This window comes from Rhizophagus irregularis, chromosome 10 (genome assembly GCF_026210795.1).
Source record: "Rhizophagus irregularis chromosome 10, complete sequence".
Taxonomy (NCBI): Eukaryota; Fungi; Glomeromycota; class Glomeromycetes; order Glomerales; family Glomeraceae; genus Rhizophagus; species Rhizophagus irregularis.
In genome coordinates this window covers 4,433,289-4,450,722 of record NC_089438.1, presented here as the reverse complement: position 1 = coordinate 4,450,722, position 17,434 = coordinate 4,433,289, and the positions used below count along the sequence as shown (strand labels likewise).

Here is a 17,434-nt window from a genome sequence, read left to right as displayed (position 1 = left end):
TTCCACATACGAAGCATTGCTTCTTCGTAAACTTCCCAACATCCACTTCGAAAAATTATTGGATAAAAATCCAAAACTAACGGAATTACATCATCTAGAAGATTAATGAACATACATGCTTCAGGATCTTTGCAATTAAAAAAAAGATTTTTTTGACAGATTCTTTGACCAAAGACCAACCCTTAAATGGTTTTTGCTTTTTAGTAAGAATTTTGCGTAAGCCAAAAAATTTTAATGGTCATATTTTTCATGAAACTATTGAAGGGATTGTTAATAGCTGATTATATTTCGGAATTAAAGATAAAAAATTTCAAAGAATTTGTAGCTAATATTAAAGAGTTACCAAGAACTGAAGGTTTATTTGGATACCCAGATGTGAAGTAGTAAGTCAACGGGAACATAATCGGGTATTACTAAAAATATGAAATGAATAGGAAAAGCTAATAGATCGTTGATTACACATTATGGAGCTAGTAAAAAAGCCAAATGCAGGGAAGGTCAATATTTAGAGATCGGAGGAAAACTGAGAGATATTTGGTTTTCATCAGATTTATTGGATTTATAGACACATCATAATTTAGTGGTTTTTATAAGTTCCTGATGCAGAAAATTATTCAGTATTAGATTAGTTAGTAGTTTAGAATATATAGATACTTTATTGACACGATAATACAATTAATTGATGGCCTCACATTTTGTATAAAATGCAAATAACCTTTAATAGTTAAATAATTCAGTATAAATTATAGGTACAAAATTAATGTATTTAATTATTTCTGCGTATTTTAACCATTTCAATAATAAAACCGTTTTTAAAATTAAAAAAAAAAATTTGGCTTTTATATCCATTAAAAATAACCAAAGATCTCTTATTCAAAATAAAAAATAAATTCGCATGTTAATCTATGATCAACTTTAAATTCTGCTGTCTCCAATAAAATTCATAAAACTTTCTGAAAATAACTGAAATTTAACATTGCATCACTGCTAATATATTTAGGAAATTAATAATTATGAAAATTAAATTTATTCATTTTTATAGTGCTTGTTAATAAAGATAATAAATAATTTGGGCAAAATTTGGTTAATCTTCAAATTTTAAATTCATCCCAACACTGAGACTCATCTGACCCTTCTTGAACTAAAATTTCAGAGAATTCACGACTTGTATAATATGTTTGTGGATGAGATTGTGGATGAGATTGTATATTAGAACTGTTTGCTTGTTCTTGTACATTAACTTTGTTTGCTTCTACAAATTCCAACATATTATTTTTCAATTGATCATCACTATACTTTGTTAACATGGTAGTATTATTTTCATCCCTGTTTATTTCATAATGTTCATTAATACATTTGATCCATTTAGATAAAATATTTTCAATCATTACTATAGTTGGCCTATCAGAAGGATTTGAATCCCAACATTTTTTCATTAAATCTACATAACAATTTGGAGTACTTTTTTTAATTTCAGGACGTTTCCCTTCACAAATACTTAAAGCAAGGTTAAGATCACATTCATGATTAAATGGAGGGATACCCGATGTAAATTCCCACATTATCATTGAAAAACTATAAATATCACTTGCTGAAGTATAAGGATTTCTTCTTAATATTTCAGGCGCCATAAAAGGCAAAACTCCACAAATTTTATCATCATCATTGTCAGAATCTTGTAAATCACTTATAGGTTTACATAATCCGAAATCAATAATAAATACCTCATCGTAATCATCTGACACTAAAATATTACGATCGTGAAAATCACCATGAGTTAATTTTGATTCATGAATTATTTTAAGTCCCAAAATAATTTTTTTCAATAATTCTAACTTGTCTTGCCACTTAAATTTAATTATGTCAGATAAACAATCTTTCAAAGTTCCTTTTTTTGCATAGCTCATTACTATTATATAATTTAAATTATTTGGATCTTGTGTAAACCCAAAAAATTGAATAAATTTTGAAAATGATCCTTTCTGACAATTATAATGATATTTCCACTATTTAAATAACAAAAAAATTAATAAATTTTTGCAAAGAAAATAAAATTCAGTTTATTATAATTATAAATACTATACCTCATCCAAAAATTTATTATTTGAACTTGATGAACCCTTAAGTATTTTAAGAGCGACCTTATATTCTGCTTGTCTATTCCATTGCTGTTCATCAGAATTCCAACTATAAATAGGTCCATCTGACCAGATAGCTCTATGAATTTCACCAAATCCTCCTTTATCATGATAATTAATATCTGACAATCTATCATAAGGTATCCACTCTAAGATTTCATAACTATTTTTAGCATTTATTTGTGCATCTTGAATAAATTTATCAATAATTTCATTATTACTAGTCCACTTTGAAAAATTTTGTTTAAATCGTTTGGTATTACATTGTTTGCACCACTGGTAATCAATATATGGTTGTTTGCATTTATAACAGTATTCAGCTTCATTTTTAGAAATACCTTCTACTGCCTTTTGATACCAATAAAAGGCTTTTTCTAAATTCTTTTCTGTTTCTTTTCCATTTATATAATATCTAGATAAATTAAACATTGCATGTTTATGATCATTTTCTGCTGCTTTTTGATACCAATAGAAGGCTTTTTCTAAATTATTTTCTGTTCCTTTTCCATTTTCATAACTATAGGCTAAGTTAAACATTGCATCAGTAAAACCATTTTCTGCTGCATTTTGATACCAATAAAAGGCTTTTTCTAAATTCATTTCTATCCCTTCTCCATTTTTATAGCATTTGGCTAAATCAAACATTGCATTAGCATTTCCATTTTCTGCTGCTTTTTGATACCAATAAAAGGCTTTTTGTAAATCTTTTTCTGTTCCTTCTCCATTTTTATAACTATAGGCCAAATTATGCATTGCTCTTTTAAACCCATTTTCTGCTGCCTTTTGATTCAAATAAACCCATTTTTTCATATTCTTTTCTATTCTTTCTCCATAATAATATTTACTGGCTAAATTGATTATTGCAAGAGTATTACCATTTTCTGCTGCTTTTTGATACCAATAAAAGGCTTTTTCCTCATTCTTTTCTGTTCCTTCTCCATTTTCATAACTATAGGCTAAATTAAACATTGCCATTTCATCATCATTTTCAGCAGCTTTTTGATACCAATAAAAAGCTTTTTCCTTATTTTCTGTTCCTTTTCCATAATATGCAGCTAAATTATTCATTGCTTTTTTACAACCATTTTCTGCTGCTTTTTGATACCAATAGATGGCATTTTCTAAATTCATTTCTATTCCTTCTCCATTTTTATAACATAAAGCTAAATTAAACATTGCATCAGTAAAACCATTTTCAGCTGCTTTTTGATACCAATAAAAGGCTTTTTCTAGATTATTTTCTGTTTTTATCCCATTTTCATAACATAAAGCTAAACCAAACATTGCCACTTTATTACCATTTTCAGCAGCCTTTTGATACCAATAAAAGGCTTTTTCTATATTCTTTTCAGTTCCTTCTCCAAATTCATAACATATAGCTAAATTAAGCATTGCATTAATAATTCCATTTTCTGCTGCTTTTTGATACCAATAGAAGGCTTTTTCTAAATTCATTTCTGTTCCTTCTTCATATTTATAACATAAAGCTAAATCAAACATTGCATCAGTAATTCCATTTTCTGCTGCTTTTTGATACCAATCAAAGGCTTTTTCTAGATTATTTTCTGTTCCTTTTTCATTTTTATAAAATAAGGCTAAATTATACATTGCTACATTATTACCATTTTCAGCAGCTTTTTGATACCAATAGAAGGCTTTTTCTATATTCTTTTCTGTTCCATCTCCATTTTTATAGCATGTGGCTAAACAAATTATTGCATTTTCATAACCATTTTCTGCTGCTTTTTGATACCAATAAAAAGCTTTTTCCAAATTTATTTCTGTTTCTTTTCCATTTTTATAATATAAAGCTAAACAAAACATTGCCTTTTCATTACCATTTTCGGCAGCTTTTTGATACCAATAAAAGGCTTTGTTAAAATTCATTTCTGTTCCTTCTCCAATTTCATAACATATGGCTAAATTAAACATTACATCAGTAATTCCATTTTCTGCTGCTTTTTGATACCAATAAAAGGCTTTTTTCTCATTCTTTTCTGTCCCTTCTCCATTTTCATAACATATAGCTAAAGTCTTCATTGCTTCTTTATAACCATTCTCTGCTGCTTTTTGATACCAATAAAAGGCTTTTTCTAAATTTATTACTGTTCCTTCTCCATTTTTATAACATAATGCTAACTTAAACATTTCTTCAACAAGACCATTTTCTGCTGATTCTTGGTTCCAATAAAATGTTGTTTTTAAATTCTTTTCTGTTTCTACATCGTTTAAAGCTAAATAAAGCAATGCTCTTTCATTATCATTTTCAGCTGCTTTTTGATACCAATAGAAGGCTTTTTCCTTATTTTTTTCTATTCCTTTTCCATTTTCATAACACAAAGCTAAATTAAACATTGCATCAGTAAAACCATTTTCTGCTGCTTTTTGATTCCAATAAAAGGCTTTTTCTGAATTTATTTCTGTACCTTCCCCATTCTCATAACATAAAGCTAAATTAAACATTGCATCAGTAAAACTATTTTCTGCTGCATTTTGATACCAATAAAAGGCTTTTTCTAGATTTATTTCTGTTCCTTCTCCATTTTTATAAGATAAAGCTAAATTAAACATTGCCACTTCATTACCATATTCAGCTGCTTTTTGAAACCAATACAAGGCTTTTTCAATATTCTTTTCTGTTCCTTCTCCATTTTTATGGCATATAGCTAAACAAAATATTGCATTTTCATGACCATTTTCTGCTGCTTTTTGATACCAATAAAAGGCTTTTTTTAAATTTATTTCTTTTCCATCTCCATTTTCATAACATAGAGCTAAATTAAACATTGCCATCTCATCACCATTTTCAGCAGCTTTTTGATACCAATATAAGGCTTTTTCTATATTCTTCTTTATTCCTTTTCCATTTTCATAGTATATGGCTAAATTAAGCATTGCATTAGTAATTCCATTTTCTGCTGCTTTTTGATACCAATAAAAGGCTTTTTCTAGATTATTTTCTGTTCCTTTTCCATTTTCATAAAATAAAGCCAAATTATACATTGCTACTTCATTACCATTTTCAGCTGCTTTTTGATTCCAATAAAAAGCTTTTTCTAAATTCATTTCTGTTCCTTTTCCATCTTCATAACATATGGCTAAATTATTCATTGCGTCAGTAATTCCATTTTCTGCTGCTTTTTGATACCAATAAAAAGCTTTTTCTAAATTCATATCTGTTCCTTCTCCATTTTTATAACATAAAGCTAAATTAAACATTGCATCAGTAAAACCATTTTCTGCTGCTTTTTGATACCAATAAAAAGCTTTTTCTAAATTAATTCCTGTTTCTACTCCATTTTCATAATATAAAGCTAAACAAAACATTGCCATTTCATCACCATTTTCAGCAGCTTTTTGATACCAATAGAAGGCTTTTTCTATATTCTTTTCTGTTCCTTCTCCAATTTCATAACATATAGCCAAATTAAGCATTGCAACAGTAATTCCATTTTCTGCTGCTTTTTGATACCAATAATAGGCTTTTTCTAAATTTATTTCTGTTTTTTTTCCATAGTATCCAGCTAAAATATTTATTGATTTTTTACAACCATTTTCTGCTGCTTTTTGATACCAATAAAAGGCTTTTTCTAGATTATTTTCTATTCCTTTTCCATTTTTATAAAATAAGGCTAAATTATACATTGCTGCTTCATTCCCATTTTCTGCTGCTTTTTGATACCAATAAAAAGCCTTTTTTATATCCTTTTTTGTTTCTTCTCCAATTTCATAACTATTGGCTAAATTAAACATTGCATCAGTAATACCATTTTCTGCTGCTTTTTGATACCAATAAAAAGCTTTTTCTAATTTCATTTCTGTTCCTTTTCCATCTTCATAACATATGGCTAAATTGAACATCGCATCAGCAAAACCATTTTCTGCTGCATTTTGATACCAATAAAAAGCTTTTTTTAAATTCATTTCTGTTCCTTCTCCATTTTCATAACATAAAGCTAAGTTATACATAGATTCTTCACAACCATTTTCTGCTGCTTTTTGATACCAATAAAAGGCTTTTTCTAAATTCATTTCTGCTCCTTCCCCTATTTTATAACATAAAGCTAAATTAAACATTGCATCAGTAAAATTATTTTCTGCTGCATTTTGATACCAATGAAATGCTTTTTCTAGATTATTTTCTGTTCCTTTTCCATTTTTATAAAATAAGGCTAAATTATACATTGCTACTTCATTATCATTTTCTGCTGCTTTTTGATACCAATAGATGGCTTTTTCTATATTCATTTCTGTCCCTTCACCAATTTCATAACAGATGGCTAAATTACACATTGCATCAGTAATTCCATTTTCTGCTGCTTTTTGATACCAATAGAAGGCTTTTTCTATATTTATTTCTGTCCCTTCTCCAATTTCATAACATATGGCTAAATTAAACATTGCATCAATAATTCCATTTTCTGCTGCATTTTGATACCAATAAAAAGCTTTTTCTAAATTTATTTCTGTTTCTTTTCCGTTTTTATAACATAAAGCTAAATTAAACATTGCATCAGTAAAACCATTTTCAGCAGCTTTTTGATTCCAATAAAAGGCTTTTTCTAAATTAATTTCTGTTCCTTCTCCATTTTCATAACATAAAGCTAAATTAAACATTGATTCTTTGCAACCATTTTCTGCTGCTTTTTGATACCAATAATAGGCTTTTTCTAAATTCATTTCTGTTCCTTCTCCTTTTTTATAATATAAAGCTATAGTAGACATTGCTTCAGTAATTCCATTTTCTGCTGCTTTTTGATACCAATAGAAGGCTTTTTCTATATTCTTTTCTGCTCCTTTTCCAATTTCATAAGCTATAGCTAAAGTAAACATTGCATCAGCAAAACCATTTTCTGCTGCTTTTTGATAATAATGAAATGCTTTTTCTAGATTATTTTCTGTTCCTTCTCCATTATAATAAATGGCTGAATTAAACATTGCTTCTTTGTCGTTATTTTCTGCTAATTTTTTTAAGGAATTTATTTAATTGGAAAAAAAATCTTATTAGACAGTATTTTAGGCGAATTTTTAAATTTTTTCTGAAAGAGTTACTAGAAAGAAATATTTTAACCAATAAAAGTAACAACAAATAAATAACACACTGATTTAGTATTGATCTGCGTTGGTGGTTCATCCTTTTCAAATGACACAAAAAAGAAATATTTAACCAATAAAAGTTACAACAAATAAATAACACACTGATTTAGTATTGATCTGCGTTGGGTGGTTCATCCTTTTCAAATGACACAAAAAATAACTCGTTTAATCAAAATTTAAAATGGTGCAGTTTTGTGAAGATTTGCAAAATTAGTTCAACAACCATTATTTAACAATTAAACTTCCTATTATGATTTTCATTAACAATTAATTAAACTTTGATTTATTTTCATTAAAGTTTTTCAACAACTTTTAATTTTTAAACTTTCTGATTTCATCACGCACATTTTTCTAAACTTTACATAAACTTATTATTTTATTAAACTTTTTTACAGCACTTTAAAGAAATATTCTCCTTTACACTTAAACCTTATGCAGGACTACAATAAATAATTTTTTTAAAATACTTTTCAAAAAAATCTTATTTTTCAACACTAACTTTAGTCTGAGAAAAAATATTTTTTAGTGTTTTTATTAATCTTCAAAGTTCATGAGATTTTAAAGTGATTTTTTTTTTAAAAAAAAACCCCATTTTTTTGAAGTCATCACCATTTTTTCAAAGTCATTTAAATGGACAGAATCGCTGAATCGGGTAGGTTCATCCAACGTTCGGCACATAATCTGCAACATGCAGGGATGTAGTTTCTGAGGCTCTGAACTCCTTTTCTCCTACCTTCTCTAAGCATTTCAAAGGTAGACTTCAAAAAGAAAAGAAAAAAAAAATATTTTCTTTAACGAACTTTAATACTAATGTTTGTTTTATTTTTTTAAAGTCCAAAATGCCAAAGGTAGGTGACCAAAAAATAAAAATTTTTTTTTTCCAATATTTAATGAACATTAATAGCATTCATTTTTCTTTAATATAGGGCCCAAAGCACCAAAAGTATATTCTAGACTCTCCATTTCGAAGGTAACCCTTAAAAAAAAATTTTTTTTTTATTTATTTTATTTAATGAACATTAACATTAACGTTTATCATTTTTTTTAAGTCTGAAATGCCAAAATACAAGTTCCGGACACTATTTTGAAGGTTTTATCTTCAAATTTTTATTTATTTAATTTTTTTTATATTTTGTTTTAACGAATATTACTAAACGTTTATTTTTATTTTTTTTTAAGTCCTGGACGTTGAAGAACAGTTCTGGACTCATTTTTTTGAAGGTAAAACCGTTATTTTTTTTTAATTTTATTTAACGAATGTTGATTAATGTTCGATTCTGTATTTTATAGGTTCCAGACGCCGAAAAGTAGCTCCGGAAACACAGGTCGAATGATGAAACATCGGGCTATGGCATATCGGTCAAATATTATAAACTTATCCGGTATCACGTGATTTTTTATAATTAAAAATGGTTATAATAAATCGTGTATCAGGCAAAAAATCGTGTATACCGGATAAATCACTTATTCGGCACTTCGAACCGAATAACTAACGCTACTTATTCGGCAAACTGTTATATTGGGTAAATCAAGTTTGATTGGTTGATCCGGGCTCCGCAGGAGCCCGAGATCAACTGGTCAAATTTGATTCCCAATATAACAAGCTACCTTTAACTATTAAATATCAGAAATCCGATATGGCGTAATAGGCAATGTTAAAAATCAGTTTAAAATCATATGCATATCAGTACCCGATATATCAATGATTTTTACTAATCTTTTAAAGATTTATTACTAAAATATTTGAAAAATATACTAAACCTATCAACAACCCGATAGGTTATTGATTCTTCCATTATATCAAGGTAAAATATAGAAAGTAATCATTGAAATATCAGTATTTTCTATATAATAAGCTTATAATAATATATCATATTTTAATCTATTATTTAAACTATATAATAAATAAACTTTATTTGGAAAAGTCTACCAACAACTTTTTTTTACAGGTTCCGTTCAGACACAGTGTGTAACAGGTACTTTTTAAAAAATATTTTATTGAGTCGTGTAACCTTATACTGACTCTTCCTTTCTTTTTTTTGTAGGTTACAATAACTTCTTTGGATGCAATATAACAGGTATGATTTTTTTTTACATTAACTCCTTTTTTTCTTTTTTTTGCGGGTTCTGGACTCCCTAGGGACGTCTCTGAACTTGGACTTGAATGGATCGGACTGATGTATCGGTAAATCAAACCAGCTTTCAGCAATTATCAACTGGTGTTGATTTTGGTCAAAACTGGACCAATTGTTTAGTAAATTACCGATGCTAATACCGATAATTTTTGCTCCTTTCATTTTTTCTTCCCCTTTGCTCCATTTCGTCCCCCTTCATTCTTTTCATTTTTTTTTCATTCCCACTTAATCTTTTCGTTCCTTTCGTTTCTTTCGCTCCCCCTTTGCTCCATTTCGTTCCTCCCTCACTCCCCTTTCGTTTCTTTTACTCCCTTTCACTTTCCCTATTTTTTTCATTCACCCTTATTTTTTTTGATTAATTTTTTAGAAGTATTTTTGAAAAAACTTTAATATCATGAAAATATTACAAATATTTTTATAAATTTTATAATTTTATATTACGTCAATCTTAAACTTATAATCAACTTAGGAAAAATATTTGAATAATTAAATGTGTTAGAATCTGTTCATTTCATTTATTATTATTCTTTTGATACTTGTTTTACTCGATAAATTATTAATTTAACTAAACCATTTGAATTAAAATCTTTATTCAAAAATCTGGTGATTATTTAGAGAATTTCGGATATAGATTTGGTTATCTATATATAACTAAAAAAAATACATAAAAATAGTTTTGAATTGTGTAATATATTTTCTGCTTGCGCCTAATCTATTCCATGTTAGCGTAAGTTTTTTTTGCTCTTTATTTTCTAGATTATTTAGGTTAATATCGGTAAGTTCAAGGTATGAATTCCGAATTGCAGATCATCAATATTGTTACCGAAATTCGGATCGGGTATATTTTTTTTATAGACTAAAACCCATTTCTTTTACGTATATAAATATTTTTTCCCCGTTATGACTTTTTTTTGTTATTTGATTTTTTTTTATTTAATTTTTTTTAATAACACTTTTTTTGTTATTTGATTTTTTTATGATATACTGAAATACAACTAATAAAATATTTATTATGGATATATGCAAAAAATATAGAAAATATAGCAAAATTATGACTGTTACATTTGTATGTATTTCTTAATTTATATATTTTGCAATTCTTAGTATTTGAAATGTATATAAATTTTATTGCAATATTAAAATCTATATAACTAAAAAAATTTCTCTGACGTTTGGATTAGTCTCTGTATAAATAATTTGAATTGTGTAACTTGAAACCCATGCCATATAATTAAAGCCCCCGCTTGATCTATTTATAGTAAAAAACTATTTGATCTAATCAGAATTTTTTTTTTTGATTATTTTTTCCCTTTTCTTCTTTCAGTTTAATTTTGTTTTTCAACCGAAAAATTTATTTTTCTCATTCTTTTCTCGTTTAGGTTTAATTTTTTTTCCAAACTCAAAAAATTTTCTTTTTTATTAAATCTATCTATCTATCTATCTATCTATCTATATTTATAAAAAAATCCATAACGTTTAGACTACCCGCATAAAAAGGTGGATTTAAATTGGATCGTTTATCATCATGTGCCTGCGCCCTGTGCTACAGATTCTTATATAGGATTCAGAGTGGCGCATCATTTGCCATTTATTAGCTTAATTGGGCATCCCTAATCCTAATACAATTTTGAATTAGGCTGCATAAATGATTGGCGTAGGACAGATTTATAGCAACGAAATTAAAATAAACCAATAAAAAATTTGTTAAGCTATAAAAATAATTTAATCGTGACAATGAAATTCTTCACATGAGAAATCATCATTGTCTTTTTAGAAATCGTCATTGTTTTTTTTTAAAAAAAAAATTTCGGTTTTTTGAATTTTCCCATATGACAAATTTTTTTTTAAAAAAAATATTTTTCAGTTTTTTTGGATTTTCCCACATGACGAAAAAAAGATTCCTTTTCTTTTAAAAAAAAATCCACCTTTTCTTTCAAAAAAATTTTACATTTAATTTTTAATTTCTTCATCACGAATTTGCCGATCATTTATTGACATTGTCACCTAAGAAAAGGTGACTATTTTATATAAATTCTACAGATCAACATTTACCGTTGAATTGTCCAGATAGGTACCTACAAAATAAAAAAAAAAGGCGGAACATCCCTGTTGCTGAAAAGCGACGTGAGACGATATTTCCTTTTTGGAAATTAATGTGACCAAAAATTTTCCTTAGGAATACTATTCCTTTTTTGTTTGTATAACATAACTGACGAGTGGGAGAAAAGCTACACAATTACACAATTCAAAGGAGTCTTAGCGTGACACCATATGATTACAATGATTTCAAATAATATAGATAAAGATAATACAACAATATAAAAAAAAAAAAAATATAATGATATAGTATTTTAGGACAATACTCATACTAAATTTTAAAAAATATTGTTAACACACAAATATGGTGAAAATATTGTCTGTATGAAATTCTTTTGTATGTTGTGATGTTTCAGCTCCTAAAAAGTGTAACACGTATTGTAGATCAATTACAATTGTTTTTTCAAACACGGAGACATGCGTAAATGCACACAATATTAAACATTTTTCAATCCAAAAGTATGAAAAAGTATAAATTAGCAAAAAATTTTCTTAAGAAGACAAAAAATTAAAATTCAATCAAAAAAAAAAAAAGAAAAAGAAAAAATACTTTGATAGTTTTTTTCGCATAATTCAAACTCTTAAAATCAATTAAATTCTTTAAATTTCCTAACAAAATGAATCAGACTGAAGTTACCATTAAACTATCCATTCCATCTATCGCAACTGCTGAAGCCACTGAAAAACCGGGTGAATCTGGTGGCTGTACAATTATGTAATAAAATAAAGTTCTTTACATTTACGAATTTTATCGTCAGATCTGATTGGAAATTAAACATTTATGTATTGTTAAATAATCATTTGTCTATAGTTTATCTATTTATTTGTAATAATACATTGTACATTTGTACTTTATATATATATATTTCGTTATTATTATATTATCAAATTACTTAATATTCGAATCACTATTACATATTTTGTTTTGTATTCTGTATTTAGGGACATGTTTTAAAATGATTTCGGTGTTTTAAAACATGTGTTAAAAAATGTTTTAAAACACTTCGATATTATAAGCTTAATGCTTTAAATCTTAAATTTAGGTTAAAAAATCAAATTACGTGCCATACCTATCTGTATTTTATCGTTTGTGTATTCTAAAAATAAAATCACATCTTTAAATTCATTATTTAAAATGTTCTAAATTCTAATAATTTTGGCAAGTTTGAGGTTCTTAAAAGTTGCCTAAACCATAACTAATTTTCTAATAGTGTACACAGAAAATTTTCTATGCTGATCACGTAATCTTTTTGATGCAAATACACAATATTTATTAGGACCAGTTGATCATCTTTATAAGTAACGAAAAATTAACATTTTTGTTAGAAGATATCATTTCTGTAAAAGATTTATCCGTAATTTCTATATTACGGAAAAATAACTAAAAATCTATACATTTTGAGGCTATAAATTCCGTGAATATAATACATTTACGGAAATAACAGAATAAAAAACACGGAATAAATTTATTATATATATTATTGTAAGTGATCATCTAAACTCGAAAGTATAATTCTAGTTATTATTATATACTAAAAAAAATTGGTGTGCAACCGTTACGTTTAGATTAACCTGTATAAATAATTTTGAATTGTCCAACACATGATTTGTCTGCGCCTGGACTATTCCGTATTCATATAGTTGAATTAACTTCGGGATTTTCTTACATTTTTTTTTGTAACAATAGATCGGACTTTGACCTTACTTTATGTGGTATTTTTTTTATTTTTTTTTTCGTTTAGTCATTCTTTTTTATCTTAATTTTTTTTTCCAACAACAATAGATCGGATTTCTTTTTTTCGTTTAGTCATTCCTTTTAATCTTTTAATTTTTTTTTCCAACAACAATAGATTAGATTTTGGCTTTAAAAACCGTTGCGAAATGGTTTATTTAACTAAAAAAACCATTTCGCAACACGTGTTTCTCCATATTATAGTAAGTTTTTTTATTAAATAAAATAATAATAATTAATTATGAGATTCTAATTAATCTAATATTGAATAATTTTCTGCATATCAGGAACTTATAAAAACCACTAGATTATGATGTGTCTATAAATCCAATAAATCTGATGAAAACCAAATATCTTTCAGTTTTCCTCCGATCTCTAAATATTGGCCTACCCATTTATCTAAACTTCCCTGTACAAATCTGCATTTGGCTTTTTACTAGCTCCATAATGTGTAATCAACGATTTATTAGCTTATCCCATTCATTTCATATTTTTAGTAATACCAGATTATGTTCCCATTGACTTACTACTTCACATCTGGGTATCCAAATAAACCTTCAGTTCTTGGTAACTCTTTAATATTAGCTAAAATTTTTTTAAAATTTTTTTATCTTTAATTCCAAAATATAATCAGCTATTAACAATCCCTTCAATAGTTTCATGAAAAATATGACCATTAAAAATAACCAAAGATCTCTTATTCAAAATAAAAAATAAATTCGTATGTTAATCTATGATCGACTTAAAATTCTGCTGTCTCCAATAAAACTCATAATATTTTAATAAAAATTTCTGAAAATAACTGAAATTTAACATTGCATCACTGCTAATATATTTAGGAAATTAATAATTATGAAAATTAAATTTATTCATTTTTATAGTGTTTGTTAATAAAGATAATAAATAATTTGGGCAAATTTGGTAAATTCCTTAGCGTGTCGATCATATCATCCTTCAAAATATGTGTCATTTGTTTATTTGAATTTATATATATATATTATATATATATCTTGCCACTTGTAAACTTATAACATTACACAGCCACCAGAAATAATAAGAGTCTTTATTCAATTTTTGTTTTTTCTTTAATTCACGTGTTTCTTTTTTTCTCTTCTTTCTTAAACGAGACTTTATGACTATTTTTTTTTTTTTTTTTTTTTGACTCCTAAAAAAAAAAATTAAAAAGAAATAAAATAAAAAAAAAATTTTTTTTTTTATTTATTTCTTTGAGGGTTATGTCAGTTTCTAATTATTGTTATAACCAAGTCCGTAGTAGCAGTCATATTGCTGAACTTTCTCCGGTAAGTTCAAGACAGAATTTGATGATGATGATAATGCGTATTGATTATTATTGACCCAATTTTCGCAGCTATGTATAAGACATTTTAAAGAGAATTCTCATAACATTTTTGAGAAAAAGCTACTATCTCCATGGACGAAACGGACCACATTTCAAAAGAGATCGACATTTCAAGAAGAATTAATTCATTATGGAATTGTACAATTTAAAAAAGAGAATTTTGTAAAAAAAAGGGATACAGATAATACAACAATAAAAACAACAAAAAGAGAGAAGGAAAAGAGAAAGAAACTCAACTATAAAGAATTATTCAAAGATCCACCACAAGCAAAAATAATGGCTGACGGATGGCCAGATAAAAATATTTATGATCCTGCTAAAGATAAAATGTTTTGGTGGCGTAATGACCCAGTATTAAATCAATATCATGAACATTGGCATTTAGTTATGCCTTCCGGAGAATACAATGGGACTACAAAAGATAGAGAAGGAGAAAATTTTATTTATATGCACAGATACATGTTGGCCAGGTAATTTTCTAAATAAAAAAAAAACTTTTCTTTAAAATTGTGAAACTAAATTCAACCTTTGTTAGATATGACGCAAATCGTTGGTGCCTTGGAATGCCGCTCGTAGATCCATTGAATGATTACGTTCATCCGATACCTGAAGCTTTCTATCCCCCTCCATTCTTATCACAGCCTATTGATGGACGACCGGATGGTGTACGGGTTCCTTTCCCTGCTCGTCCTCCTAATCAGGTCTTTCGCGATATTGGTAAATTCATTTTAAATTCTAGTAAATTTATTGGAATCCTTTTTCTTTTTAAAAAAATTATTTATGATATTAATCATATTTTAGTTACAATGGCTGGTGGTAACACCGAAATTGTAATCAGCGTTAAAGATTTAACATATATGCTGGACGAACTTGAAATATGGATTGACGGTAAAACAGATCAGGTGCATCCATTTAAATTAAACTTAACTGACGATGAAGCAACAAGCTTGGGCAGTGATATCGAAGTCGTCTTACATAATATTGGTCACAACATGCTTGCTTATATTATGCATCCTTATACATTACATGGTAAGTACTTTTCATAAAAAAAAAAAATCTTTCAAAAAAAAAAACTAAATATTTTATTTTTAAAATGATTAATCAAATAGCCGAACCAAGTGTTCTTTTCGGCGCTCGTGCCGGAACACGTGATCCATTATTTTGGAGATGGCATCGTCATATTGACAACATTTATTCCAAGTGGCAGAATTTATTAGGACCTCGTGACTTTAATGATGATATACCACCGGTAACAATCAGAGAAAAAGATATAATTCTTTCATTTACCGATATATTACTTGTAGTTGATAAGAGTGGAGTGAATGATACGTGGGTTAAATACGCGAACGAGAAATTTGGTGGTAAATATTTTGATAAAGATCTTTCTAATCATCTCATGGTCACGAAAACATTACAAACTAAAATGAAGATCCGAGATTATGTCTGGTTGGAAGATGGTCAAGATCATGAAAAAATTCAACATTTATATCCAAGGGATTGGATATGGTTTATTCGGGCTCAGAATGATTCACCAAAAGTAAGTTATAAATAAGATGAATTTATGTTTTATTTCATTCAATTTTTTTTTTTTTTTGATCGATTAATTAATTAATTTATCTTTTGTAGCCTGTGATATTAACGTTCCGTATTTGGATTGCGCCAATTGATTTGATAGATAAACATGCTTATTGGATTGAAATTGATAAATTCAAGAGAACTTTAGGACCTTATGAAAAAACTGTCGTTTCACAAAGATGTGATCATGCGGTGGGAATTCGTAAGCCAGCACAAAAAACGACAAAACAAATGGATGAAACAGCAATCACACCATGGAAAAAAGAAAAATTGGATCAATTTAATTTAGCTCAAATCGCGGAAAAATTATTCTGTGATTGTGGATGGCCTTATAATTTAATTATACCACGTGGAAGTAAAAAAGGATCAACATTTAAACTTTTCGTTTATGTTTCCGATGGTACGAATGATTTAGTAAGAACCGATACACAATGTGGTAGTACACTATTATGTGGAGGTGAAAAATGGACGGATAAAGTTCCTGATATCAAACCTTTTGGTTATCCTTTTGATAGACCTTTTAAAGATGGTTCTTTTTATAAAACTTTCCAAGGCATGAAAAATGTTGCTCATACTGATATTACAATTAAATGGGTTGAGGATTTCCCTGAAGTATAAATATAAAAATAATAAATAAATTTATATTTATTCTTCTGTAATAATTATGACTTCTGCTGAATTTGCGTCTCTATTTGGATTATGTCATATATCAACATATAATAATAATACAATGATGATATTATTAAAAATTGTAATTCATTAAAAGTTTAAAATTGTCATAATACAAATCAAAAATATTTATAGAACGTTTCCATCCATAATATAATATATTAGAATCTTGATTCAACATTTTTATTCCACACATTAATTTATCGAGTTACGTACAGCGAATTTTCTTTAATATGTAAAGTGGCATTATTAACTGAAGATACACGTATGATTGTATGATGTGATATATTAACAATAAACTTTTTTTTCATAGATTAAAACTCTATTTGGTATTAGAATGGTAAAAATAAAGAACGTAAAAGTATATTTGTAATAAAATTAATAAAATTAAGATCAATTAAAATAAAAAAAAAACAGAATAAGGAAAGAACTTAAAAAAAATTAGGTTTGGAAACTATTATTATTGCTAAAGAAATTTTAGAATATTTCAAAGAAATTAAACTACTATCAATTGACATCAGCTGTAAGTTTAATATATTAATGATAATGACGAGTGATTTTATCTGGTTTGCATAATATATTTTTTATCATTTTCTTTCATTCTGTTACAAAAGTTTACTATAGTCCTACG

General features: G+C 27.2%; 3 protein-coding genes across 3 annotated transcripts; 2 read left to right on the top strand and 1 right to left on the bottom strand.

Moving 5' to 3' along the window:
- Positions 1-1,091: 1,091 nt before the first annotated feature.
- OCT59_002418 (uncharacterized protein) lies at positions 1,092-7,196 on the bottom strand (the record flags this gene model as incomplete). Its single annotated transcript, XM_025311960.2, has 3 exons — positions 2,477-7,196; positions 2,085-2,287; positions 1,092-2,006 (listed from the first exon to the last, which is right to left on the bottom strand). Exons 1-3 carry the CDS (start codon positions 7,074-7,076, stop codon positions 1,092-1,094), a joined length of 5,718 nt encoding a protein of 1,905 aa, XP_025166704.2. The 5' UTR covers positions 7,077-7,196.
- Positions 7,197-7,865: 669 nt separating this feature from the next.
- Positions 7,866-8,569, top strand: OCT59_002417 (uncharacterized protein; the record flags this gene model as incomplete). Its single annotated transcript, XM_066144492.1, has 7 exons — positions 7,866-7,891; positions 7,979-7,988; positions 8,069-8,083; positions 8,162-8,205; positions 8,285-8,325; positions 8,415-8,456; positions 8,526-8,569. The coding sequence occupies 7 exons, from the start codon at positions 7,866-7,868 to the stop codon at positions 8,567-8,569; spliced, it is 222 nt and encodes a 73-aa protein (XP_065995651.1).
- Positions 8,570-14,434: 5,865 nt separating this feature from the next.
- OCT59_002416 (uncharacterized protein) lies at positions 14,435-17,119 on the top strand (the record flags this gene model as incomplete). Its single annotated transcript, XM_066144491.1, has 6 exons — positions 14,435-14,500; positions 14,569-15,029; positions 15,095-15,276; positions 15,361-15,588; positions 15,669-16,096; positions 16,186-17,119. 6 exons carry the CDS (start codon positions 14,435-14,437, stop codon positions 16,750-16,752), a joined length of 1,932 nt encoding a protein of 643 aa, XP_065995650.1. The 3' UTR covers positions 16,753-17,119.
- Between the last annotated feature and the right edge of the window lie 315 nt (positions 17,120-17,434).